Consider the following 26,429-nt stretch of genomic DNA (forward strand, 5'->3'; position numbering starts at 1 on the left):
AGACGTATGCTTTTATGGCTATTTTCCATAAAATATTTCAGCACAGATACGCCCTTTCGTTTCATGTACCATTTCTTGATTGACAGAAAGCGTTTCATGGATATTCCAAGACCTCATATCTTATCACCAGTGCAATATGCCACATTTATTGATGAAGGGCAGTTTTTTACGTGTTGTTTCCCCTTTACACTGAGGCCGACGTTGGAGCCACATAGAGGCACGGTGCTAGATACAAAAGTATTACCTGGATTTCTACCTACCTTACCTACCTAGCTCTCTATACACTTCGATTCGGATACAAGCAGTCGAGTTTTTAATCAATAAAAGTGAACGTAGGAATAATTAAGACGCTTAAGAAATGCGTTGTATATTAGATCGCTTCACATCCTGTCTGATAAACATGCGACCTAAGCATAACGTACTAGTAGTATCTGCAGTCGCACAAGCAGTTGCCAGCTACAGCCCCTCTACCCCGTAAGCCCCGCTAAACAAGGCCTGCCACCTAGGATTTCAGGCCAAGCTTTGGAATCTGAAGTTTAAATTCCAGTGCAAACAGCTCTGGTATTTTGTTGTTCTGTCCAGAAGTCGTGCAATAGGCATTTGTACAGAGTGCTGTCCTGATGCTCATGGTGTGATTATCGTTGCTGCCATTCCTTGCGATGCTGAACTTGGGCATTGAATCATCATGATTGTCGTGGCACTCTGTCGCCGAACCTCAGCGAGGCAATGCGGCCTCTTCAGCAGCTCAGTTTACAGGGCAGCGACTGAAGTGCGCTCATCAAAGAGGCTGTCTAGTAGGAACGTCAGCGGCACAAGGAAGCTAAGCTCGATGCTTGAAAACACCCGAAACATTGGTATCATTGCCCACGTTGACGCTGTAAGACTTGCATCGGCTCATCTTGTCTTGATTCTATAGCTCACAACCCGAGTAGGGCAAAACAACAACCACTGAGCGCATGCTCTACTATAGTGGTGTGACACAGAGAGTAGGAGGTGAGCCATGGGACTCCCCATATCTGGATAAACCGAGCTGATGATCTTAGATGTGGATTCGGGCAACACTGTGACTGACTTCCTTGAACTTGAGCGGGAACGCGGAATCACTATCCAGTCAGCCGCCATAACATTCAACTGGCCACTCGAGCGAGATTGCTCACCTGGGACAACACCAAAGACTATCAATTTGATTGATACTCCCGGGCATCAGGACTTTAGGTTTGAAGTTGACCGATGCCTACCAATCCTTGACGGGGCTGTGTGCATTATCGACTCTGTCAAGGGCGTAGAAGCTCACACAGAGCGAGTATGGGCCTCTGCTCAAGAATTCAAGATTCCGCGGATTGTTTATTGCAACAAGCTGGACCGTGAGGGTGCGTCTTTCAGAAAATCTGTCTTGGAAATTGGTTCTCGACTCAAAGGATGGCCATTGGTTTGCCAAATTCCTTGGTGGGAGAAAGAGGACTTTGTTGGTGTCATAGATGTCGTCGATGGCGTGGGATATCGATGGAAGAGCGAAAGGCAGAAGATTCGATTTGAGCCAGCCGAGCTCACGGAGATGCTTTCATCGTCAAACCAACCTTTATTGGCGGAGATTCAAATAGCACGGCAGCGTCTGATCGAGGGCCTCGCGGATTTTGACGAAGCCATAATGGACGAATTTTTGGCTGAAAACGATAACATTCCCGCCTCTCTACTAAAGCAGGCTATACGAAAGAGTATTCAAAATGGTGATGGTCGGGCCATACCTGTGTTTGCCGGTTCAAGCTTTCGTCACATTGGAGTTGAGCCTCTCATGGACGCTGTTGCAGACTATCTTCCCAACCCAGCGGAACGGCCAGACGCAGAGGTTCGTATTGGTAGTACCAAGAGCGAGTTGCGCGAAGCACTGAAGCAAAAAGGCAAACACACCATTGACCCAAACATTAGCTCAGTGGCCTCTGTCTTCAAAGTATTTGACCACCCCAAAGAAGGGGTCATCAGTTTTGTGAGAGTCTATCACGGAACTTTGACCCGGAATGCGCCAAGCTTCAACACTCATATGCTCACCCAAGAGCGGCCCATGGGTATCTTACAGATATCAGCGTCCAAGACTCACGATATCCAAGAACTCTCTGTTGGCCAAATTGGAGCACTGAGGGGGCTTAAGAAAGCGCGCACTGGAGATACCCTGATCACCATGGCAGGTGGCAAAGCTGTTCCTGAGCATTTGCGGCATATCCAAATCAGGCCACCTGAAATTCCGCCTCCCGTTGCTTTCCTACAAGTTGACCCATACGGGAATGTGGCGGCGCAGCAGCTAGAGATAGCATTGGAGAGTGCATCGCGAGAAGATCCAAGTCTGCGTTGGAGCAAAAACCCAAAGACCGATCAATTTACCATCCAAGGTATGGGCAAACTTCATCTGGATGTATCTCTCTACAATATGAGGCAAAAACACAAGATAGACGCCGAATTTGGTCCAATCGAGGTTGACTACAAAGAATGTGTCAACACCATGACTAATCCTCGAGAGGCTGTTTTTGATCGCCCGGTAGCCGGCAAATCAGGCAAAGTTACATGCTCCGTTGTCCTCAAACCTATAGAGGCAGAAGAACAGGAGACTCTGATGGAATCTGGCGTTGAAAAGGACGGCAACATTGTTCAAATCGAGATACCTATGGCGGGTAATTCCAGCGCCTTGCTAGTCGACATGGATGAAGCACGCCAACAACTCTTCAATGGGGCCATAGCTGGTTTAGCAAGAGGGCCTCGACGTGCGTCGCCGATACACGGGTGCCACGTCCATGTTACGCTGAATACAGCAAGCGATGCGCTGGAGACACCAACTGGTGGCCACTTTAGCAGTGCGGCAAAGACAGCAGTTCAAGCAGCTCTCCGAGATGCATTCGACAAGAGCCAGATCGGCATTGTAGAACCCATCATGTTGACGCATATCACCTGCCCCGAAGCGGCCGCAGGAACAGTCCAACACGACATCACGGCTGGTGCAGGTGGCCATATTCTAGAGGTCAACGACCGTTCTGCGGAGTCAGCTAGCGAAGAGCTCATTGACATTTCCAAGATTTATGCACCACCAGATCCCTATGACTCGATCACCTCGTTACGAGGGAAAAAATCCATTGCTCGGATGGTTGAAATTGTAGCGAAAGTTCCATACAAGGAGATGCTGAATTACGATGAGCATTTGCGAAGCAAAACGGCAGGTCGTCATTCTATGACCATGTCGTTTGATTCTTTCGCAAAAGTGGTTGGCCATCGCGAAAAGGATATTTGAAAAGCTTATGAGGCAAGCGCAACAATACAGCTGACGCGGACGTGATAGCAGTACATTATTCGAATGTAGTAAAAAGAAAACCAACTCGACCAAACTGGGATTGAGACGCAGCATTATTGACCATTTACTCACCCGGAATTAAAAAGCTGTTGGAAGAGCATATGCTTTCCCTAGCAAAACACAGGCCCACAGAGAAAACGTTTCGAACATTGATGAGGAGGCAAGATACTAAGTGCAATGTACCGCATGTAACGCGAGCTGGAAGCCTCGATCTTCTTGGCTGGCCGTATCGGGGTATTCGATCCAAGAGATCTATACTGCTCTAGCTACCGGAATATGTATCTCAACGCCAAGAAGTCAGGCAAATTGATCAACCCACGGGGCAAGAGGGGCGAGCAAGCTTCGCATGACGCCGCCTCTAATGGAGACTGGGATACAAGGGAGTGGAAGAAATCACGACTCATTACCGTTCCCTGCCCGGGGCAGCTACCAGTAGCCACTGTGGGCGAAGTAGATGATATCACGATCACGAGCGAGATTTGAGAGATTTAACCGAGTAGTAGTACTATATTACTGAGCACGGGGCATGGAGATTGGAGTCTTCACAGCATGTCGCTCTCTTTACGGTATGACTTGGCAGGCAGCTATTGCGCAGAGTATCTTACTACGGAGTGCCCCGAACAAATACTACTTACCTAGTACTATCACTCACCGTACCGTACTGTACTAGATACTTCGCCTCAAAGACGACAGAGACACTCCCGGCTTTTGCACAAGCATCGCCTCTGGGGTTGGGGCTGCTGAAGTCTGGACTGGGTTTAGCTAACCCTCTAGTGGTATATGGAGAACTTGGCCAACTTGGTCCAGCTTACAAGTACAACGACCCTTTGTGGGCGTTCATGCTCGTGTTAAGTGGAGCACATCGTCTACTGTAAGCAAAATCTCTATCCCTGCAACCCCATGCGAAAAAAAGGAGAGGCCGTGTCTAATCGAATCCGAACTAGCTTGGGTTACAGGGAGACTGAGCAGCCATAGCTGCGGCAACAAAAGACATTGAGAATTCTGGCTCGTTTTAAGTTGTTCCAAGCTGAGATTGGGACGAGTGCCACCAACATCTCCAAGTACCTACATACTGTATGAGAGATGTTTGTCCCTGATAGGCAATTAGTAAGGACACCTCGTGGGGTAGCGCGGTCAGCCTTGTTTGTCCTAATAACGGCGAAGCTGCTGGGGGATCAGCAAAGACGCAGCGACGATTCGGAGCTTTCCGCCAAAAACTATCGCCTTAGACGGCGCCGATCAACCTCTTCTCCTGATCCGCCGCTGATGATATCGCCGCGATGATGTGTTTGCATGCGCAGTATACCCGAGCAGAGTTACTGTAACGGATACCCTTGTGGTGCGACAGTCGGCAGCCATATTGATACCGCGACAGAAAGTCCGGTCGTCAGGGGGCGGACGTTGCTCTCCCTTTGCTTCTGGAGCGCCGCGCTAATATACAGATTCCACTCAGGAAAACGACGCTGCTATTGCTATACTACAGTATTACTACCTACTATGCACCAAACCGAGCACTGCTACGTACTATTGACAACTAGCACGGCATCGCTATATAATAGTTGTGGCAGCAATCCTGTTGGCTTATTGTTTGGCTGTCCGGCGGCGAGCCGCCTCGTCTACACATGTGCTGATGTTGCCCCCGACGCAGCACAGCAGCTCTCGCTAACTGGATTTGACCGCGGAGGAAAATCATACCCTGTCTAGCTCGTGGATTATGGGACGTGCTCCCGTTGCAGTCAATGCAGCGTTCGATACGTATCTCATACTAAGAGGGCCTTAATTTCCTTTGGCCCTGTCCTAGTGGCTGGCTTGGTGGCCGGTTTCCCAGGGGAGAAGCAGGCCGCATGCTGATTGGCTCCCGTGTTGTTTAATTTCGACGCGCTCATCCCACGGATCCACACAGCTGGACAGGCATCACAGCAAAAGCCCATCTTCAGCGAAGCGGCGGTCGAGGCATTATTAGCCACGAGCTTGCAGCAATACCACTACTATGCCGAACTAACCACAGTCAATCCCTTCCTTTTTGCCTGCCCACCGTTGCCCTGCTCGCCGAGGGTCCCTCTGTCGCTCTTTTCATAGATCTTCTCGACCGTCACCGCTGTCTCTCTCTTTTTTCCTCCGTTTTCCGCGTGTCGTGTCGTGTTGTCGCTGTTGTATAGACGAGCCTTCTTTTGCCGTCGCCTCTGTCACTCTTTGGTTGATTGTTTGCATAACACAACCTCTAATCGTTCTGTTTGTTCGAAACCTCGAATTCCGAGCGTCGTACTCGTCCTTGCCGAGCGACCTCTTGTCTCTCTTTCTCGCTAAACCCGCTATCACGACTTACACATTCGTTTTCCTCGCGGCACCATGAAGGTTACAGACGTTCAGACCGCCTTCGCGTCGGCGGTTGTGCTTCTCTCGCTGCCCGCCGGCACAGTCGCCTCATCTCATCGAAGAATTCACCAGCTTCCCAACAAGAAACACACCCATTTGCGTTCTCACGCTGTTGAGGATGCCGACTCCATTGTCAAGCGAGGACAATGCGCGTTCCCGACTGATGATCCTAACCTCGTTGCTGTCACCCCCGATGAGCAGAATGCCGGCTGGGCTATGAGCCCGGATCAGCCTTGTAAACCGGGAAGCTACTGTCCGATTGCCTGTAAGCCAGGCATGGTTATGGCACAATGGGATCCCGATTCCTCATACACTTACCCAGCTTCAATGGTGAGTTGTTACCACAAGGCTGAGAGAAAGAGAATCTCATTATTCCTGACTGCTAACTCTTCTAGAATGGAGGACTGTTCTGCGATAAAAGCGGCACTGTCCACAAGCCTTTCCCCAATAAGCCTTACTGTGTTGAGGGTACCGGCTCTGTCGTAGCTGTCAATAACTGTGGTGAATCGATGTCTTGGTGCCAGACAGTTCTGCCCGGTAACGAGGCGATGCTTATCCCTACTGAGGTCTCATCTTCTGCTACCTTGGCTGTTCCTGATACTAGCTACTGGTGTTCCACTGCCGCTCAGTAAGTCTTCTTTATAACAAGAAAAATGTTTGCCTCGTATAACACAAACTAACCTACAAATCTGTAGCTACTATATCAACCCTCCCGGAAGTACCGCTGCGGACTGTGTTTGGGGAACCTCAAGCAAGCCAGTTGGCAACTGGTCTCCCTATGTTGCCGGAGCCAACACTGACTCCAATGGCGAAACTTTTGTCAAGATTGGCTGGAACCCCATCTACACAGGCTCTTCTTTGATGAGCACCCTGCCCACCTTCGGCGTCAAGATTGAATGCCCTGACGGTGGCTGCAACGGGCTGCCCTGTTCGATCTCACCCAACTCCTCTGGTGACGTCGACAGCAAGGAGTCTGCCGTTGGCGCTGGTGGCGCGTCATTCTGCGTTGTCACTGTTCCCAAGGGCGGTACTGCTAACATTGTGACTTTTAACACTGATGGCAGCTCCGGCTCCGGCTCCGGCTCCGGCTCCGACTCTGAGTCCTCGTCTTCCTCATCTGCCGAGCCAAGCTCTACCATTGCCGAGCTCAAGGCCGGTGGCTTTGCCGCCCAGGCAGAAAAGGCCACATCGACTACCGCCGCCGCATCATCCACTGAGGTATCCTCCACCGTGCCAGCCTCAACAGAGGCATCAACAACCGCGGCAGCTTCTACCACGGCTGCGGAGTCGACGACAGTACACACCACCGAAGCCACAACCGCCGCTACCTCGGTTGCGAGCGAGACCGCCGTTAGCTCCACAACCGCCAAGGCCTCTTCGAAAACCGCGACTTTTGCTCACGCTCGTCCGTCGGTGAACCCCGGCATGTTCCACGAGAACGGCACATCATCCCAGACCACAGCGGCACCCGTTGGACCTTCACAAACCCAGGCTGACTCTGCTCCGGTTACTACGACTACTAAGAAGGGCGAAGCTGGCCGCCAGCAGGGCAGCCCTGCTTTTGCAGGCCTAATTGTTGCCTTTGTTGCCGCTGCTTGTTTCTTTTAAAGAAGAGAATGAAGAGAAAAGAAAAAAACATGATTGATGGCAAAGTTGGCCTTGTTAATTGTATCTCCGGCAGACTTTGTATCTTCACATCTAACTTCAGTGTCTATGTCACATTTTGTCGGCTGCAGCTTACATATTTTCTTTGTTTAGATGCTGCTCTAGACTTTATATCACTTGACGCGATTTTTTTTCTTCACCTTTTCTCTCTCTCGCTTCGCAAACTTGGGCTGTTTGATTCCCCCTTTCCTCCCTGTCACACCACTATTGATATTCTTGGGCTGCCATATCTGCATATGGCTGTACTTTCTTTTTATCTTACATACCGTTTATTATATGCTTATATGCTACACATATAAACTAACATGCCCCCTGTTGGGCAATTAGTGTTTATTGTCTTTGGGGAGATTTGGAAAGATGTTTTCGTGTCTGGGATCTTGCCACCAGCCTTCCAGTCAAAAACAGCCTCCCTTTCACCCCACCTCTCTTCTCTTCTTATTATGATGCCAGAATACGCTGGAGCACATATCTTTATACTTATTACGATTTTTTTATTATCTTGTTGTTTTTACTTTTCTTTGCCTTCATTTTGTCGTCGATACCCCTCTTCAGCAGTAAGAGAATAATTAAAACCAGCTTTTACGAAACTTGGAGGACAAGAAGGACACCAAAAAAAATCAAGGAGGGGGAAAGCGAGCGATTCTTTTTTCTTTATTTTCTATTTTTTCTTACAATCCTTTTTTTTGTCCACATTTCACGATGAATGTCTTTTGGAGGAGGGCTTGAAGTGGGTTTTTATTTGGCTATTTCTTTTTCTTCTTCATCTTTTTATCTTCATAATTTTTTTGTTTCAAAAGACGGAGGGCGAGAGATTAGGAGGGGAGGGATTTCAAAACAAACAAAAGCTAAGAGGAGATAGAAGAAAAGAAAGACAGAAATAGCGCAAATTAATGAAGTTTACGTTTCTCAAATGCAGTCGGCAGCCAATTCACAAACACGTAGATGAGCTAATAGAAAGAAGTAAGGGCACTATTGGGAGATGAAGGCAAAGTGTACTTTTATACCGTAGCTTGTATTGTCTCATTACAGGCGTAGTTAGCGACATTGACCGTTTTAGGGGGGTATCATTTCGTTTTCTTCTATGGTAATTAGCTATACAGTAGACGACACCATGCTATGGAGTTGTTTAGCGCCGGCGGTTAAAAGAACCTTTTCTTCCTCTTCCCCCAATTTAGGAACTTTGTATTGCCCTAATTAGCCAGACATCATGCGCACCCCTCCTCATAATGTCACCCAGCCAGGAACCTGATCCAGATCAAAGTCATCATCATATCTCCTCTCTTTTATCGTCTGCCAAACATTTGGCCATCCAGCCAGTACAGGGCTGCCTTTTGCTTTTGCCCCGATGATGGCAAATCGGCCTTGGCTGTGCGCAACAAAACCATGCATGAAACCCTGTTGGACGAGCGTGGCGACTGTCATTTCAACGTCCTCGTAGGTGACCTGTGCGTTACCCCATATGAGCCCCTCGTTAGGGCGCAACTTTTGGGAGCCGTTTGGGGGAGGCATAAGAGTGGTCTCGTGGGAGGATTGAATGTTGTTTTTAAGGGCTTTCATGAAGACAGGATTGGCTTGTGATGGCTGACCGCGTAGGCGCGGGTTATAGGGCTGCCAGCCTTCGAGGCGATGCTGAACATAAGTTGCTACGGTAAGCAGATGGGAGAGTTCAAGAGTTGCTGCTTTGCGGGATGAAGCGTCTGTCGGAGGGACGTATGTAAGGATAAATGTCTTGCGGGTGAGACTCCTCCAGAGAAGTGGCCGAAGGCGATTGGAGAGTGGTAAGAGAAGACCCTTTCCTAAGAGCCATGATTCGTGTGCCGCAAGGTGAGATTGGAACTGCATAAAATTACCAGAGCGAATGGCCATACACAGTGGAAGGAATATTGGTTTTAGTGACTGTGCCTCCGGTCGTGATGTAAGTGTGTCCGAGGGGAATCGCCCGAGAAGAAGATTCGAGGGGATGAGGTAGGTGAGAATATTGCAACGATGAGAGACGAGCTGTGGAGGAGTCTGCAAGTAAGCCTCTTGTAGACAGAGAGCAGCGCGGTGATAATGCTGATTGGAGAAGTTGAAGCGGCCAATGTAGTAGAGAAAAGTGACGCGCTGAGCGGCGGGATAGAGCGAGAGCGGAGGTGATATGCTCTCAATGTTGACGAAGATCATTTTGGCTAGTTGAGTTCTTCGACACTATTGGACATAAGAAAATCGAAATTAGAAGACAGCATTATAAAAGAAAGGCAGAACGAAGCATACCGCGAACAAAAGTTTGAGAACAAGATTGGCAAACATGTAAATACCAACCCGCTTCCCTTCTGGCTTACTCGTACGAGTGCCTGACCTGTCAGTCAAACAAGTCGTAAAGATCTTTTGAATGATCTCAGCAGAAGACTCGGCGACGGATTTGCGGTTATCATCATCCACGACGCGAAGCCGACGAGTGAGATCTGGGCGGCGGTTGAGGTTCATGGTGAGACGGGCAAGAGTCTCAGACAAGGACATGCTGACTTGAAGCAGCATTGAGCCGTACGTAGGATGGGCAAACGCGGTGGAACAAGAGCTGCAGAGGTTTTGTTAGTGGTAGGTAATCAAGGATATAGTCTATGAGTATTCTGTTTGTACACCCTGGCTGCTGATTCTATGATTCAAATGAACAAGACTCACTTTGCCAGTCCGCTGAGAAGCTGATGTGCCCCTAACAAGTCTGAGAAATCAACATCTCGCCAGTAGGTCAAGTAGTCCTTCAAAAAAGCCAACAGTCCCGGCCACGACGTTGCCTGTCCCTCTGGCAGGTCGTCCTGCTGCGGAAGACGATCCTCGACAATCTTATCAATGGCATCCTGGCGGCTAAACTTGGAACGCAGCTCAGCTGCCAGGTCGTGATACTGCTTTGGTGACTCGGGCTCTACTTGGAGCCATGACCGGAGGAGATCGCCTTGCTGGCTGCGGACTTGCTGCTGTATTTGGGAGAGGAATTGAGAGACTAGAGACATGATTTATGCAGAAAAAGAATGAAAAATCCCCATTTGGTGATGGATTGGGATGGGAGAAAAGAGCGAAGTTGAGAAGTAGAGAGAAAAGGTCTAGATAAGGTAGGTAGGATACGTATTGGATGAGTGAGTGAGAAGTCGCGTTGAGGTGAGGCTGGTGTTAAAGACGGTCTGATGTGGCGGTGCAGTGTGGCGCATGGTCACTTAGAGCACAGCTACGTATTCTGGATGCTGAACCATTGGCTGGATTACTGGTCCTCCAACGACATTGCGAGAGTGCTAATCCAGCACGTAGTTGAATGTTGTCTCATGATATCTTGGTACTTTGACAGTAATCACTCCCAATGTCATAATAATATTTAATCATCATTATTCTAAAATTACATGGCCTTTGCTAACTGAATATCCTAATTTGCACAATCTTCCCTTCCCATGCTATATACTAGGTATGTTCTCTTTTGTCCTTTTTCTCTCTTCTTTTTTCTTTTAATTTCATCTTTTTACTTTCTTTAGACAGAGTCAATTCTCTGCACAACCACAGCAGTGGCACCACCACCTCCATTGCAGAGAGCAGCAACGCCATACTCGCCAACCTTCAGCTGGTGGAGCAGGGTTGTGAGGATTCGAGATCCAGAGCTGCCCAAGGGATGGCCGAAAGAGAGGCCACCTCCCAGAGGATTCACGCGAGCATTCTCGAGGCCGAGGATCATCTTGTTGGCCAAAACAACGGCGGCGAAAGCTTCGTTAATCTCCCAGACGGCAACCTGATCCTTTGTGATTCCAGCACGCTCCAGGGCAATGGGGATGGCCTTGGCAGGGGCGATGGGGAAGTCAATGGGATCCACCGCGGCATCGGCGGAACCGACAATCTTGGCCAAGACGCGAGAGCCAGCTCCGTACTGCTGTGCGATTGCCTTGTTGCCCAGAACCAGAGCGCTGGCACCGTCGTTGAGAGTTGACGAGTTGGCAGCGGTGACGGTACCAGTTCCGTCACGGACAAAAGCGGGCTTCAGAGTAGGGACTTTCTCGTACTTGATATCCTTGTAACCCTCGTCTTCCTTGATAACAACTTCTCCCTTTCTGGTCTTGACGGTGACGGGAACGATCTCCTCAGCAAAGGCATTCTCAGCCCAAGCCTTTTGCGCTCTCTTGTATGACTCGATGGCGAACTCATCCTGCTGCTCTCGTGTAATCTTGTAAACCTTTGCCGTGTTCTCGGCGCAGTTGCCCATGGGGAATTTGTTGTAGACATCGGTCAGACCATCCTTGAGAAGACCGTCTTCGGCAACAGCATGGCCATACACCGGCATGAGGCCGCCACGGGGAAGGTTGAAAGGAACCCGAGACATGTTCTCCATACCACCGGCAATCTGGGCCTCGGCCAGACCCAGCTGGATGTTCTGTGCGGCGAAGACCACGGATTTGAGACCAGAGGAGCACACCTTGTTGATGGTGATGGCCTCAACATGCGTGGGGAACCCAGCGAGGACGGCGGCCTGACGAGTGGGAGCCTGGCCCATGCCGGCCGCAAGCACGTTGCCCATGTAGATGTCGGTAATCTTTTCCATCGGAACTTTTGACTTTTCGAAGGCGGCCTTGATGGCGGCAGCGCCAAGCTCGGGAGCAGGCACGGTCTGGAATGAGCCATTGAACTGGACGCAAAAGAAGAAATGTTAGCATGAATCCGTATGTAAGTGAATACTTCGTGGTATCAAGTAACGAACCTTGCCTGTCGCCGTTCGAGCGGCGCTCAGAATGTAGGCATCTTGGATTTCTTTCCTCATCGCAGAGCTGGTTGAGAACTGGCGAGCCGGGCTCACATGGCTGGCGATTTGGCCGAGGCGCCGGGCCGTTCTAAGCTGAGCGCTGGACATTGTTGTGGATATGGAAACTTCAGAAGATGCAAAAGGAGAAAATGCGCGACTCGCAAGCGCAAAATATCAAAAAGACTTGATTGGAGAAGAGAGAGAAGGAAAAAGCGCGAATTTGGAGTAAGACGTCGGCAAACTCAAAGAAAAAGCAGCTGAAAGTTGTTTTATACGGTCTGTCGGCACAGGTGCAGGAAGAGGAGCTGCTGAGCCGCGGCGGTATGTCTCGGCTTAGAGCGGGGGAAATCAGCCGAGCTCCGTTTAAGCCGGTGGTGAGACGGCAGTAACAGAACTTGGCGGGAACTGATGGGTGATTGCGGGGGATTAGAATTAGAATTTGGACCAAATGGGATTGCAAAAGCCGGGGAAGGGAATTGAGAATTAGAATTCCGTGTATCATCGAATTTCCCTCCATCTATGACATGTGCTCTTACAGTACTATTCTGGGGTCCGTCAAACATGCATCAACTGCATCAAATGCATCAAATGCTCTATAAGCCTGTGTGCTACTCGTACTTACTGCCTAATACTGCATCAGCTCGGCACGTTCACGTCAGCGGACCCGCGGCAGCAAAAACGGAATCCCTTTTTCAACGGAATGGAATCATCAGTAAACAGCCGCAGCGGCCGCCACAAGATCCAGCAAGTCGGAAACGCTGTGGCGTTGCTCCACATCGCTCGCCACAGCTCAATCTTTCGTCGCCATCTCCAGTTTACGTCTTTCGCCTTTGTTCGCGATGTTGATGCGCTGTCACATGATCATGACTAATCTACTCAATCGCTGACCCGCCATTGGCTCTGATTAGTCGCCCATCAATTGCTGCCCATTATTATCTAGTGCTGCCATCACGCTTGACTCGTGAGCAAGTTCCAGCCTTTGATCAACTTCTTCCAGCGCAGAAAAGACTTGCCGACATATCACCAAACATATTCCAATCTCTTCTTCGCCTATATCGGGTCTTCAGTCGTTTCTTCTCTTTTTCCCTTGCTCGCAGCGAACCGAGGCATCCGGATCGCAAAGCTCGACACTGCTCAGCTCGCTCTACTTTCGATTCCCAAATCAGATCCATCTGCAACCATGTCAACGGCTGCCCGGCGTCGCTTGATGCGCGACTTCAAGGTATGTCCATCATGGCCTTGTTTTGCCTGATCTTTGGCACTCTCTAACTGTTCTTTCAGCGCATGCAGACCGATCCTCCTGCTGGGGTGTCAGCCTCTCCCATTCCCGATAATGTCATGACCTGGTGGGTTTGCCCCTCATCTCTCCGCTACCGGCAGAGAGTTCTATCAAGAGCCAATTCCTGACCACATTCATCTCCAGGAATGCCGTAATTATAGGCCCGGCGGATACACCTTTTGAAGATGGCACATTTCGACTTGTCATGCAGTTTGAAGAGCAATACCCCAACAAGCCTCCCCAGGTCAAATTCATCAGCCAAATGTTCCACCCCAACGTATACGCCACCGGCGAGCTGTGCTTGGACATTCTGCAAAACCGATGGAGTCCGACGTACGATGTCGCTGCCGTCTTGACTAGCATCCAGAGGTATGGACACAGACATGTGTGATGGAGTGGATTCTATCTCATCTGTAGTCTCGATGCATTTTTGGCTAACTTGAGCGAATCATTGCGCAGTTTACTTAATGACCCCAACACTGGTTCACCAGCGAACGTCGAGGCCTCGAATCTCTACAAAGACAACAGAAAGGAGTATACTAAGCGTGTCCGAGCAACGGTCGAGAGCAGCTGGGAAGACTAAAAAAGAATGACATCAAGATGGGGTACTTTGGAATTATGTGTGCCCAAGGCTTCACACGAATCCCTGGTCCATAACAGCATCTGAAGTCGGACTGTGGACTCAGTTTGTCAGATTTTTGTGATGTGACATGCTGTCCACGAGAGGCTGGAGCTTGGTAAAAAGATGGAGAAGTTTCATTGCAGGCGTTTTGGTGCACGAGATTGAACTGGTTATACCAAGGGAAGGAGGATGAATGCTCGCTTTCTCACGATTTTTTTTTGGGTTTATTTTCTCCTACAGTAATCTAGCGTTTGTTTTTGGTATCCTCGTCATCGTGGCGTGGATGGCTGGCGAACGAGACATACCTAGGTAGTTATTCAGCAGCGATGAATTGCCAAACCCCCCCTTTTTTCCAAACTGTTTTTCTTTTTCTCTCCTCTTTCCCTTATAAGATATTGAAATGAAGCGGTAAGTATTTGATGTGATGATGACGGTATATGTGACTTGAACAGCCATGCTTCTCTCCAATTTCAACAAAGCCTACAGGTTGAACTTGACAAACCAATTTTCTTATTGGGACAGTCTCTGGCCATGTATAAGAGTAGAAGAGAATAGAATGGGCATCGGGCACCGGATTTCAGGTCTGCCCGTCAACACGATTCAGCCACTCACATGTGTCTGCACCAAGTTGGGTCAAACGCCAATCCCAATCCATTGCCTGTATCAGCCACCGGCCACTAGCCACTCAGACACCTTTGAGAGCAGCTTCATGATGACACGCTAAGACAGAAGAGAACACGGTTGGCTGCAATCCAGCCCCTGACAGACTCGACGACGATTTTTTTTTCTTTTTCTTTTTGGTTTCCACTGACGCCATGGCATTGTAGAATGACAGACGCACATACCCAGCAGATAGCACCGCTTCACTCGATGAAGATGGTCATCTATTAAGTAGTTAATTTACATTGGATTTTGAACTTTAAATTTTGAACCCCCTCTATGTTGAAGCTTCTCTAGGCCCAGGTACAAGTTGGCATCCAGTCTGTTAGTCTATCGGTGGCACATCTTTAGGCGGCTGACCTCCAGCAAGCAGCCCCTCACCCTCCTCATCTTCAGGGCTTCTGGCGGCACCTTCAACCACCACGCGGCGACTGCTTTTAGCGCGCTTGTCACCACCGAAACAACCACATTGGCCCTGAACTTTTGGGCCCCTCCCCGCCAACCCTTCCCAGACCGCCGTTCCTATTGCATCCCTAGAACCTCTATTTGTCTTGTGTCTTTTGCATTTTTTTTTTCTTTTGACCTCTTCTCTTTTTTCCTCATTCTTCTTGTTTCTCTCCCCCCTTTTTGCCCCCTTAAACACTGATCCTGCGGCGGGGTTTTCTTGTTTCTTTCCGTCGCTCGCAGCTTCGGTTAGCGATTGCCCGCCTTTGTTTTGTTTCTTCTTTTTGCGCCCCTCTCTCCGTCCTCGGTGGAGCAGCTATCGGAGCCCGCCATTTGGGATCAAGAGAGGACAAGAGAGAGTCTCTGCCAGGAGATAGCGACTTCTCCTCTTCCCAAGATCGACGGCCTTGCTTGATATCGATCCAACCGCCCAACGCCAACCGCCCGTCATGTCAAACAACACCATCAAGGTCGTCGCCCGGTTCAGGCCCCAGAACCGGGTGGAAATCGAATCGGGCGGCAAGCCAATCGTCGCCTTCAGCTCGGAAGACACTTGCACACTTGACGTATGACTCTCCTCTACCTGAAAGATCACATCAAAGCTCACTGTAGAGCCGCGATGATGGTAATAAAGGCTCTCTGCTAACCGTGGCCATGCTTGCTGTAGTCCAAAGAGGCGCAGGGTTCCTTCACCTTCGACCGAATCTTTGACATGTCAAGTAGACAACAAGACATCTTCGACTACTCCATTCGCCCAACCGTCGACGATATTCTCAATGGCTACAACGGTACCGTCTTTGCCTACGGCCAGACTGGTGCTGGTAAATCATACACCATGATGGGCAAGATGGACGATCCCGAGCAGAGGGGTGTTATTCCGCGCATCGTCGAGCAAATCTTTGCCAGCATCATGTCCAGCCCCAGCACCATCGAGTACACTGTCCGTGTCAGCTACATGGAAATTTACATGGAGAAGATTCGTGATCTGCTAGCCCCTCAAAACGACAATCTCCCCATCCACGAGGAGAAGAACCGCGGAATTTACGTCAAGGGCCTTCTAGAAATTTATGTCTCCAGCGTCCAAGAAGTGTACGAAGTGATGAGAAGGGGAGGTGATGCCCGAGTGGTCTCTTCCACCAACATGAACGCAGAGTCATCACGATCTCACTCCATCTTCGTCGTTACCATTACCCAGAAGAATGTCGAGACTGGTTCGGCCAAGAGCGGTCAGCTGTTCTTGGTTGATTTGGCTGGTAGTGAAAAGGTCGGCAAGACGGGTGCCAGCGGCCAGACGCTTGAGGAAGCCAAGAAGATCAACAAAAGTTTGAGTGCCTTGGGTATGGTCATCAACGCCCTGACCGACGGCAAATCACACTTTGTTCCCTACCGAGACTCTAAATTGACCCGTATCCTCCAAGAATCTCTGGGTGGTAACAGTCGAACTACTCTCATCATCAACTGTTCTCCCAGCAGTTACAACGACTCTGAAACTTTGGGAACGCTGAGATTCGGTACCAGAGCAAAGTCTATCAAGAACAAAGCCAAGGTCAATGCCGAGCTCAGCCCGGCAGAGCTCAAGGCTCTGCTCAAGAAGGCCCAAGGCCAAGTTACCAATTTCGAATCTTACATTTCCAATCTCGAAGGCGAAGTCCAAATGTGGCGAGCTGGAGAGTCTGTGCCAAAAGACAAGTGGGTTCAGCCCACTGTCGAGGGTGTTGCTGCAGCCAAGGCTGAAGCAAAAGCACCACGGCCATCAACTCCTTCACGGCTTACAGAAAGCCGCTCAGAGACTCCCATCGCTTCTGATCGTGCTGGCACCCCCAGCATAACGCTAGAGAAGGATGAGCGGGAAGAGTTCCTGCGCCGCGAAAATGAGCTGCAAGACCAGCTTACAGAGAAAGAATCGCTAGCTGCGACGGCCGAGAAGCAGCTTCGCGAAACCAAAGATGAACTTGCTTTCTTGAAGGAGCACGATAGCAAGATAGGCAAGGAGAATGAGAAGCTGACGACAGAGGTGAACGAATTTAAGATGCAGCTGGAGCGGCTAAACTTCGAGGGCAAAGAGGCTCAAATCACCATGGATGCCCTCAAAGAAGCCAACTCGGAACTCACCACTGAGTTGGACGATATGAAACAGCAATTGTTGGACGCCAAGATGAGCGCTAAAGAGACGGGTGCTGCCCTTGATGAGAAGGAAAAGAAGAAGGCCGAGAAGATGGCCAAGATGATGGCTGGCTTCGAACTTGGAACTGATGTTTTCAGTGAAAATGAGCGATCGATTGCTGAAACTATCAAGCACATTGATACCCTGCTCGAACAGAGCTCAATCGGCGATCACATTGCACCAGACGAGTTCAAGGCACTCCGAGCAAAGATGGTCGAGACCCAGGGCATCGTGAGACAAGCAGAGCTGTCCATGTACAGCGGATCTTCCAACGATCTGGATGCCCGACGGAGGCAGGAGCTTGAGGCTAGGCTGGAAGCCTTGCAACAAGAATATGAGGAAGTATTGACACGCAATCTCAGCGAGACCGATGTGGAAGAGGTCAAGGCACGACTGGAAGCCGTCTACGCCAAACGCGAGAAGTCTGAGACTCAGCTTGTCGAAGAGCTCAAGGCTGATTTGAACCAAAAGGCTTCTGAGAACGCAAGGATGAAGACTCTCATCGACGAGCTTCAGCAGCGCGTCAAGGCTGGCGGTGCCGGTGCCATGGCCAACGGCAAGACTGTCCAACAGCAGATTGCCGAGTTTGACGTGATGAAGAAGAGTCTCATGCGAGATTTGCAAAACCGCTGCGAGCGTGTCGTCGAGCTGGAGATTTCACTCGACGAGACCCGCGAGCAGTACAACAACGTGCTGCGGACATCCAACAACCGTGCTCAGCAGAAGAAGATGGCCTTCCTGGAGAGGAATCTGGAGCAGCTTACCCAGGTTCAACGCCAGCTGGTTGAGCAGAACTCTTCCTTGAAGAAGGAAGTTGCCATTGCCGAGCGCAAACTCATTGCCAGAAACGAGCGTATCCAGAGCCTGGAGAGCCTGCTGCAAGACAGCCAGGAGAAGATGGCAACTGCCAACCACAAGTACGTATCACCCATTATCTTCCCCTTTTTTTCTTTCTCTGAGACGGCAGCATATCCTCCATGGATTGCCAGTAAAAGAAACATGATAAAACGCTTGGTGCTGACCTAGACTTCCCCCATCTCTAGGTTCGAGGTCCAACTTGCTTCCGTCAAGGAACGCCTCGAGGCTGCCAAAGCTGGCAGCACCCGCGGCCTTGGTGGTGCCGGCGGCTTCAGCTTCTCTGGCGCTGGTAGCCGCATCGCCAAGCCTCTACGTGGCGGCGGCGGCGATGCCCCTTCGACCCCCACGATCCAAGGTGGCGATGGAACCAGCAGCAAGCGCGGTAGTTGGTTCTTCAACAAGTCGTAGATATCTTTTTTCTAAGAGAAAACCTGCGTTCTTCCGGTACGGCGTTATGACATACACTAGATGCAAGGTTTTTTATGAAACTACACACATTTTAGAGACCACCATACCAACAAGACTCTGAACCCCTGAACCCCTTAACCCTCAACCCTCCTCTCACTCACTCTCTTCTCTTTGTCCACTCTTCCTTCTTTTCTCTTTCGTTCTCGCTCTTCCTTCTCTACCACGAACATGCCCTGCTGACTTTGCTGGTTAAGGCTTTACCCGTTTTTGATTTCTTCTTTTGCCTTATATCTTTTCATATGCCTTGCTCTTACTTCTTCTCCCCCCGCTCTCTTATCTGCATTTTGAAAGTTTGGAGGGAGGGGCTTGGCGAATGAGAGTTATGCTGTGTGTGTGCGAAATCAGGGGAGCGATTGATGAATGACGATTGTTGGATTCTGGATCCTTTTTTCTTTACGATTTTTTTTTTTTTTACCTGATGGCTACATGTCTGAATGAATTAAGAGAGCTTGGCACGAACGAATGAATGAGCAAAGAAGGATAGAGATCGAAATGAACCTGAGAGATGGAGGAGAAAAAAAAGAGAAGAACGGGCAGTGGGTGGGTTAGAGAGATTTCTATTGTTGGAATTTCGCGATTGGGGGAGGGATATATTTTTTATATATATGATAAAGATGTCACGCATGAAAGAATAAAGAGTTAAAGAACACATGAAATTAAACCAAATTTATTTTATTTTATGACAATGTATCAATATCGTGTGCATATATATCATGAATAGTTTACTCCGTTGGTGGTGATGCGTGACGCGGTTCCAACCATGAAAATCACCGTTTAAATTGTCAATGGACGATGTCACGGCCAAGGCAAACGAGCAATCTAAGTGCTCTTTGAGCCAAAGTGGATCAGCAGCAGGCCAGTGGGAATCAGAATGGCCCAAGAGAAGACCATGGTGGCCACAACGACGCCAAAGATCTTGGCGTACAGGATGACCACGCGTCTCCAAGCAGCCTTGGAAAAGGTAGACCAGGCGCTGGAAACGGTAGCGTAGCCCAGGCCACCTACGACTGCAGGCTCAACCTTGCCATCGAAAGATCGGTCAAAGGGGATGATGGGATCTTCGTCCTCGGGGAGAAGCGAAGCCTGGACACGGACGAGAACGACGCGGGCGGGGATAATGACAACGACCCACAGCATTGTGCTGAGGAGGAAGTACACTCCCGCCTTGATCATGTAAGAGATTTTGTGTTCGCTGAAGTCATCAGGAACGCTGCCAGAGCCCCAGCGGAAAGACGGCGCGTCAAAGCCGATCAGGCCGGACAGCAAGATGGGAACCCATTGGTGCACTTGGGTAGCGACCCAGTAAATCACAACGGGCTTCCAAGTAGCATTGAAGGCGCGTTTGAAGGTAGGCAGACGGCGCCAAAACTTTCGGGGGGAAGGGTGTGAGATGACAATGTGAACCCAAGCAGTGGCGTATTGAACCATGATCAAGGATGCCAGCAGCTCGGCAAAGGGCCTAGCAGGGAACCAAGAGAAGAATGAGGCGACAACACCGCTGAGGACATTCTGGACAAGGAGACACATGAAACCACGGAAGTTGGCTCGGAAACCGCCATACGAGGTGAGAAGGCGGTTGATGGAGCGGAGAGAAGAGGTCACAGTTCGAGGGGCGCCATCGGTAGGCTTGGGACCGCCAGCAGTGGCCTCTTCATCATCAATTCCGTTGCTAGGAAGGGGCTCATAGGCAGGAGGGTTCTCGTCTTCAATGATGGTAAAGACGGGGTAGATGTAGAGCAGGGTATATTGGACCTGTGCAGGTGTTAGTGGAAACCAGCTTCACATGCACTCTGAGAGCCGCAGAAACAACAATGATGATACTCACCAGAAGCGAAATGGGGATCAGAATAATGGCATCAACAAGAATCAGAGGCCAGCCCCAAGCCGGCATATGAAACTCAACAGGCTCACCCCCTCCTCCTTGGACGGTCCAAGTCATGGTGGCGGAATGTTCGGGACAAGGTGCGAAATCGAAATTTCAGATGCAATCAACAATGCAGGTACAGCGACCTTGAAAGTGTCGCAATAACCACGCGATATGGACAGAGAACTCGTTCAACTTTTCCAGCTGCGAAAGACTGGAGGCTAAAGAAGGAAACAATCACTTGAGCTGATGGTTGGGCGAAGCAGTGGCTTATAAGCCAGAGGAATCCCGGTGGGCTGGCTGTTTGGCAAAGGGACCCCAGTTCAAACGGCCTAGGAGGCCACCACTAGGCAGCACTGCCCTCCACCACGGCAAAAAGCTCGTGTATGAGCGCGTTATTAGTCTCGTCGCCCAGAAGACTAGCCACAGGCCGCAAAGCTTTCATTGCCCAGACGTATCGGCCATTTCTACTTTGGGACAGCAACCTGATTTATGAGGGGCGCCAACCCGGCCTTTGCCCAAAACAGTGCTCTCGGGCTATTTTTTCTTTCTCGGTGCACGAATTGCATCAGCTGCGCAATGCATTGCTGGCGCGTAGCTTGTATGAGAGCATATAAGGTTGTGATGGTGTGTCAGGTACATGCAACCTTGGCTGTTGTCTGTCTCATAGACTTGCTTGGCGATCTTTTGCTCAATGGCCTGCTGCTGGAGACCTTATTGACATTGAATTGGCCCGTGTATCCGCAGAATTCTTGTCTCGGTGACTGAGCCATCGCGAGTCAGCGGTTATCGAGGTCTAGCAAGCGCTGCCAAAGTGGATAGAGCTCTAAGAACGGGAAGAGAAAAAAAGTCAGCGGTAGTTCTTCCGTCACGTAGCCATCCTGGTAAAATACTCAAAAGTCCGCATTGTTAGAGAGATGAGCGCAAAGTAGCTGCAACGCCGTACATGGAATTGAAGAAAAGGATCAAGTAGAGTAAAGAAACGTAGACGAAATAGAGATGCTTGTAAGTCCCGGTGAAAGAACAGTGGCAGGATGCTATGCGCGGTTCTTTCCATAGCTGCTGGTGGACGCTGCAGGCAGGCGCAGGCCCCGCAGCTTCCTTGAACACAGCTGGAGTGGGGCAGCGTTTATTGTTCATTTGATGCAAGACATTCACAGTGAACCAGTTTATTTCCAGATGTACTTTGCACGACGCATTACTACCTGTGGAAGTACATCCATCACCTCACTGACCTAGCCTTTTCATCGGATGGGAATCAAGAAAGTACATGTACCTCTTACTCACGCGGGAGATCCACCGTTTCATATCGTATCGCATCGCATCACCGATAGGAGCCGGCAATCTTGTTACGGCAAATTGCAAGACACTGACAGCCCTTCCACTGGGCCCAAGATGTCAGCTCCCTCCATCCCCAACCTGCTCTCTCTCCGGGGCAGAGGCGGCGGTCGGGGCCGAAGCCGAGGCCGGGGACAAGGACCCGGAGGCGGTAGCGGTAGCGGCCCCGAGTCTCGTGGCAAGGCTCATGATGCGACGATCCAGGGCACCGACACCGACGCGGCCGTGTCAAGGCTGAGTGCCGTCGACATGGGCTACCTCAGCGACCCGTACGCGCGGTATTTTGTGTCCAACCTGGGCGGTCCTCCTGCGAGACGATTTCCCATAATCAACCGAGGTTAGTTGCAATGGCTACTTCGTTTTCTTATCTTCTCCTTTTCTTTTTTCTCGTCATGTGTATATATATATATGCTACAGCTTGTCTCTAACACCGTTACAGGAACATACACACGTACAGCGGCTATAGATCACCTAGTCCACTCGTTCCTCTCCGAGGCTACTGAAGGAGCGCAAGGGCAAGCTGTGGCCACGAAACAAATTGTTTCTCTAGGTGCTGGCACCGATACAAGGCCATTTCGACTGTTCAGCCAGCAGCAACAGGGGCGCCCAAATCTCGTTTACCATGAGATTGATTTCTCAGTAACCAGCGCCAAGAAGCTGAAGACGGTTGAAGGAGTGCCGTCATTGGCAAGTATCTTGTCCAATCGCTCAACAGGAGAGACCAGTGATTGGTCAAGCAAGCCGCCGAATGGAGAGTATTACTGCCATGGGCTCGACATACGGCAGCTCTCACCCGCCTCTACGAAAACGCTACCGGGGCTTCGTACTGATATTCCCACTCTCATCTTATCAGAGTGCTGCCTCTGCTACCTCTCCCGGGAAGAATCAGATGGAGTGCTTGAGTACTTTACTTCCCGAATACCCAACGCAGCAGTTGTAATCTACGAGCCAGTCCATCTGGGGGATCCTTTTAGCGATACCATGGTGTCGAATTTGGCAGCAAGGAACATTCACATGCCCAACCTTGAGCGGCGCAGGAACGAAGCAGACGAAGCAGCTCGGCTTAAGAGGATAGGGTTTGAGACTACCCGTCAATTGACAATAGATCGCATCTGGAGTAAATGGGTAAATGCCGAGGAGAAGGAGAGAGTTGACAGACTCGAAGGGCTCGATGAAGTTGAAGAGTGGCAGTTGCTTGCGGGACACTACATGGTCATTTGGAGTTTCAGGGGGGACGGCTTCGAGGAATGGAGTGCTATTGACTAAGCAAATAACAGCAATTGCGCTTATTCTTTCATCTAACGTTGGGGAAAAAAACTAATTTATCCATCCTACAATCATCAAAAGGCCAAATCCTCAGATCTATGGCCCTTGATTAGGTATATATCTGAAGACCCAACACCCTTCTGCAGACGCATATAAAATTGGGTCAGAATAGCTCCAGAACTCCAGGTTGAAACGAGGGTAAAACCAAAGGAAGGGGAAGTAGACTATAATCAAACAAACAAGGCATGGAAACTGATTGCGAGTCCCTCAGGATAATTTAAAAAAAATAAAAAAATAAAAAATAAAAAAAAGAGAAACAAAGAAGAAGTCAAAACGAAAGGTCTAAATGATATTAAGAGTCGTATGTTGCGCTAGCCTTGTAATGTTGAGCATAGCACGCGTCTTCTTGGGCCTTTGCTGGAATCTTCGAAAAGCTTCTTGGACGTGTCTTGGCTCGATGGGCGTGCGGCCCTCGCTGGGGGGGTCAAAGAGGCCCTGCTGGAGTTTGCGCTTCTTGCTCGTGCCGCCCTCAACCATGGCGCCGGTCTGAGCGCGGGCCATATCCTCCTGCTCCTTGACCTTGAGGGCAACTTCGGTCAGAGTCTGGACCATTTCAAAGGTGAGAAAGCCAAGGATGTCGACAATATCGTCTGATGGCTTGCTGTCGGTGACGACGCCAAAGCCGGCCCATTCGCGGAAACGCTTGCCCTTGCGCCAGGTAAAGGACGCCTGACGATATTCGGACCACGTCACGTACTCTTCTCGCGTCATGACTTTGGTGCGCTCGTCGGCCTTGCGCAGACGCTGGAGAGTGATGTAATTCATCTCTTCCTCTTCCTCGTCTTCTTCGTCGTCGCGCTCGGGAACTTCGACCGCGTAGAAGGACGCGGGTTCCCAGGGGAGGCCGACTTTGGCCTTTTTGTTCTTCTTGGCCGCTTCGTCTACTGGGCCGCCGGGGACGACACCGCCGACGGCATCGTCGCCAGCAGCGATATCTGCATCTGCGCCTTTGTCGTCAGAATCCTTGACGTTTTTACGGACGTCTTTCCAGGAGAGAAATGTGCGCAGGCGAGACACTTTGGCTTGGTCGTGACGAATTTGGAAGATGAGGTCGTTTGTGCTGATGGATTTTGAGCCACGACGGCCGGCGAGCTCAGTGCAGTTGCGTAGCTAAAGGAGTTTGTTTAGTTAATTTTGGATAAAGATGAGTGGCAAGGGGTAAAGCGGTTGGCGTACCAGTTCGATCACTTGCTGCCGGACGATATCCTCAATGATACCAGTTGTTTCTACTGACGGCTCGGTTGTTTCGCCAGAAACATACATCATCTGTTGAAAAGAGTCAATCGCTATAGCTCGTTTGGAGAGGCGGGACAGAAATCCAGCCCGCATGCGATATCGTTGTCCATTGATGCAAAAGTATCGATCGCTCATGATTGAGTAGGGGTAAGGCCGATGACCTTGGAGCAAATTTTAAGTGAAGAGGAGGTGAAGAGAAAGGTCAGATTCAATGTAGGTGAAAGTGAAAGAGAGTCTGTGTAGAACTTATAAGAGTCTGCTGAGGCTTGCCACTTGGCTGTAGTTGTGATTGCAACTGGTAGGCTCGGCATTGCCAGGTGCCGACCGAGCATGCTCTCACGATGGATGATGAGACCTCTCATTTCGTTTGTGTTCTGGTAACGGTAAATGCTCTTAACTTGGGGTCCGTAGCAAAATGATACTGCCTAAACCGCTTTCAATGAGAGTGGTGAGAAAGACGTGGCCCCTTTTCTCATGACGGCTCATTCGTCAAATGTGCTCAGCATAAGAGAAAAGTCCAGCTCAGAAGGGGTAATGAAATGAGATAGGCCTGATGGAATGATTTGATAACATTTGTCATATCATAATTGATATCTAGCATCATCATGATGAATGCTCAGACTTCTGAGACTCATCGGCCCTCGAATGTGCTCAGGCATAAGTGAAAGTAGACAGTATCTCACCTGACTGATTTCCTGGCGATATTTATACGCCTTGGCGGAACTTGAGTCCGCCATGCTGTCAGATTTCCAATAAATAAAATGCGGTTTCCTTCTCTTTCTATCGTAGTCAGGCCCAAAGTCTGCAAGTAGGACAAAGCGCGTCCAGCGGCTTCTCCCTTCAGAACAGCGCCAATCGTGCGCCCTCCTCCCGAAAAAGCCCGGTACTCGTCCCCGAGCTTCGTCTTTCAAGCGAAAAGTCGTATGAGAATAAGGCTTTTCATGTGTCCAAGCGAAAGAACCGGGATCGTTGGAGTGGGCTTCCGCAATCGATGAGCAGCGGCTGCGGCAAGTTTGGCCTCTAGAATCGGAATCCGTCCAAGTCGCTTACAAAGAAGTAGTATCGCTGCTATAAATCCAAAAAGAGGTAGAGACGCGGAGAGAGGTGCATAAAATAAGTCGATAAATTGGAGCCGACACCTACACACCCAGTTCGAGCAATGAAAATAGACAAAGAAGATGAGTAAGAGAACGATCAGGGTTGAGATGAAGAGGCCCCAACGCGACAGAATCCGAGTCGGGTTCGTTAGCAGAAAGTATGCTAGTTACACCCCTTCATATGTGCTGCTACCCGCTATACACACACCCATCTGCCTGAACAAGTCACGTGCCACAAACCAGTCAAGGAATAAGTACTACTAGTAGTAGTAGGTAAGGTACCTTATGCAAATACTTGCGGCAGTAGATGATCTAGGGACGTTTTAATCCATAGATGGAACGGAGGAGAAGAGTCTCTTTGCCTCTTTATTCCACGGAACCAGCGCTCACGTAGTGATGCACGCACGAGGGGCGCTTAGAACAACCGAACCACACCGTTTCAATCCATGGAATGAAGAGATCACACAGGAGACGGGTGTCGATGAAATGTGCGTATCAAAGGCGCCCAGAACAGCAAGAAAGCGTGGGTGCGACAGTGGCGTCTTTATTCCACAGAATGAAGAGATACTCATAGGCTTAAACGCCATAAGGTTTGTGACTACATACAAGTAACCGCTAAGAGAATATCATGAGGATTTATAAAGAACCGTCATTCCGTCCACCGCCAATTGCTGGCCGTGCCCGGGTCCTAATCACAGAGACGTCGCTGCCCAGCAAACAATGACAGCAATAAGGCACTGAATCATACCTACTCTATCATAGGCGACAAAGCGCATCATCACTGCCAATCATAGTGATTTGGGATACAAATCTTTGTCCATTCTCAATCACAGCAGCTATTAGAGATGTTGATTAATCATTGAATATACATGAATTATATAAAGTTGCACATGTAAAGTACAAGCGCATGACTGCCGTCATATACAAATCAATTTATCCTTCCTC

The 26,429-nt window shown here is 49.8% G+C and overlaps 9 protein-coding genes across 9 annotated transcripts; 5 read left to right on the plus strand and 4 right to left on the minus strand.

The window, feature by feature from the left end:
- Nucleotides 1-685: 685 nt before the first annotated feature.
- Nucleotides 686-3,274, plus strand: TGAM01_v201744 (elongation factor G; the record flags this gene model as incomplete). The annotated part of the gene is made up of 3 exons (XM_018805888.2): nt 686-877; nt 933-993; nt 1,044-3,274. The coding sequence occupies 3 exons, from the start codon at nt 686-688 to the stop codon at nt 3,272-3,274; spliced, it is 2,484 nt and encodes an 827-aa protein (XP_018660842.2).
- Nucleotides 3,275-5,683: 2,409 nt separating this feature from the next.
- On the plus strand, nt 5,684-7,318 carry TGAM01_v201745 (murein transglycosylase; the record flags this gene model as incomplete). Its single annotated transcript, XM_018805889.1, has 3 exons — nt 5,684-6,040; nt 6,106-6,338; nt 6,406-7,318. The coding sequence occupies 3 exons, from the start codon at nt 5,684-5,686 to the stop codon at nt 7,316-7,318; spliced, it is 1,503 nt and encodes a 500-aa protein (XP_018660843.1).
- A 1,278-nt stretch (nt 7,319-8,596) lies between these two features.
- On the minus strand, nt 8,597-10,365 carry TGAM01_v201746 (hypothetical protein; the record flags this gene model as incomplete). Its single annotated transcript, XM_018805890.1, has 3 exons — nt 8,597-9,562; nt 9,629-9,932; nt 10,037-10,365. The coding sequence occupies 3 exons, from the start codon at nt 10,363-10,365 to the stop codon at nt 8,597-8,599; spliced, it is 1,599 nt and encodes a 532-aa protein (XP_018660844.1).
- Nucleotides 10,366-10,871: 506 nt separating this feature from the next.
- Nucleotides 10,872-12,236, minus strand: TGAM01_v201747 (acetyl-CoA C-acetyltransferase; the record flags this gene model as incomplete). Its single annotated transcript, XM_018805891.1, has 2 exons — nt 10,872-12,014; nt 12,087-12,236. The coding sequence occupies 2 exons, from the start codon at nt 12,234-12,236 to the stop codon at nt 10,872-10,874; spliced, it is 1,293 nt and encodes a 430-aa protein (XP_018660845.1).
- A 1,072-nt stretch (nt 12,237-13,308) lies between these two features.
- On the plus strand, nt 13,309-13,990 carry TGAM01_v201748 (ubiquitin-conjugating enzyme E2 2; the record flags this gene model as incomplete). Its single annotated transcript, XM_018805892.1, has 4 exons — nt 13,309-13,350; nt 13,410-13,438; nt 13,552-13,776; nt 13,867-13,990. 4 exons carry the CDS (start codon nt 13,309-13,311, stop codon nt 13,988-13,990), a joined length of 420 nt encoding a protein of 139 aa, XP_018660846.1.
- Nucleotides 13,991-15,582: 1,592 nt separating this feature from the next.
- TGAM01_v201749 (kinesin heavy chain) lies at nt 15,583-18,563 on the plus strand (the record flags this gene model as incomplete). The annotated part of the gene is made up of 3 exons (XM_018805893.1): nt 15,583-15,699; nt 15,801-18,214; nt 18,341-18,563. 3 exons carry the CDS (start codon nt 15,583-15,585, stop codon nt 18,561-18,563), a joined length of 2,754 nt encoding a protein of 917 aa, XP_018660847.1.
- An 879-nt stretch (nt 18,564-19,442) lies between these two features.
- Nucleotides 19,443-20,562, minus strand: TGAM01_v201750 (ubiquitin carrier protein; the record flags this gene model as incomplete). Its single annotated transcript, XM_018805894.1, has 2 exons — nt 19,443-20,375; nt 20,449-20,562. The coding sequence occupies 2 exons, from the start codon at nt 20,560-20,562 to the stop codon at nt 19,443-19,445; spliced, it is 1,047 nt and encodes a 348-aa protein (XP_018660848.1).
- Nucleotides 20,563-21,882: 1,320 nt separating this feature from the next.
- TGAM01_v201751 (leucine carboxyl methyltransferase 1) lies at nt 21,883-23,091 on the plus strand (the record flags this gene model as incomplete). The annotated part of the gene is made up of 2 exons (XM_018805895.1): nt 21,883-22,162; nt 22,265-23,091. 2 exons carry the CDS (start codon nt 21,883-21,885, stop codon nt 23,089-23,091), a joined length of 1,107 nt encoding a protein of 368 aa, XP_018660849.1.
- A 342-nt stretch (nt 23,092-23,433) lies between these two features.
- Nucleotides 23,434-24,522, minus strand: TGAM01_v201752 (hypothetical protein; the record flags this gene model as incomplete). Its single annotated transcript, XM_018805896.1, has 2 exons — nt 23,434-24,261; nt 24,328-24,522. 2 exons carry the CDS (start codon nt 24,520-24,522, stop codon nt 23,434-23,436), a joined length of 1,023 nt encoding a protein of 340 aa, XP_018660850.1.
- Nucleotides 24,523-26,429: the final 1,907 nt, after the last annotated feature.

The sequence above is a fragment of the Trichoderma gamsii genome (assembly GCF_001481775.2).
Source record: "Trichoderma gamsii strain T6085 chromosome Unknown Scaffold_4.2, whole genome shotgun sequence".
In the NCBI taxonomy this organism is placed as follows: domain Eukaryota; kingdom Fungi; phylum Ascomycota; class Sordariomycetes; order Hypocreales; family Hypocreaceae; genus Trichoderma; species Trichoderma gamsii.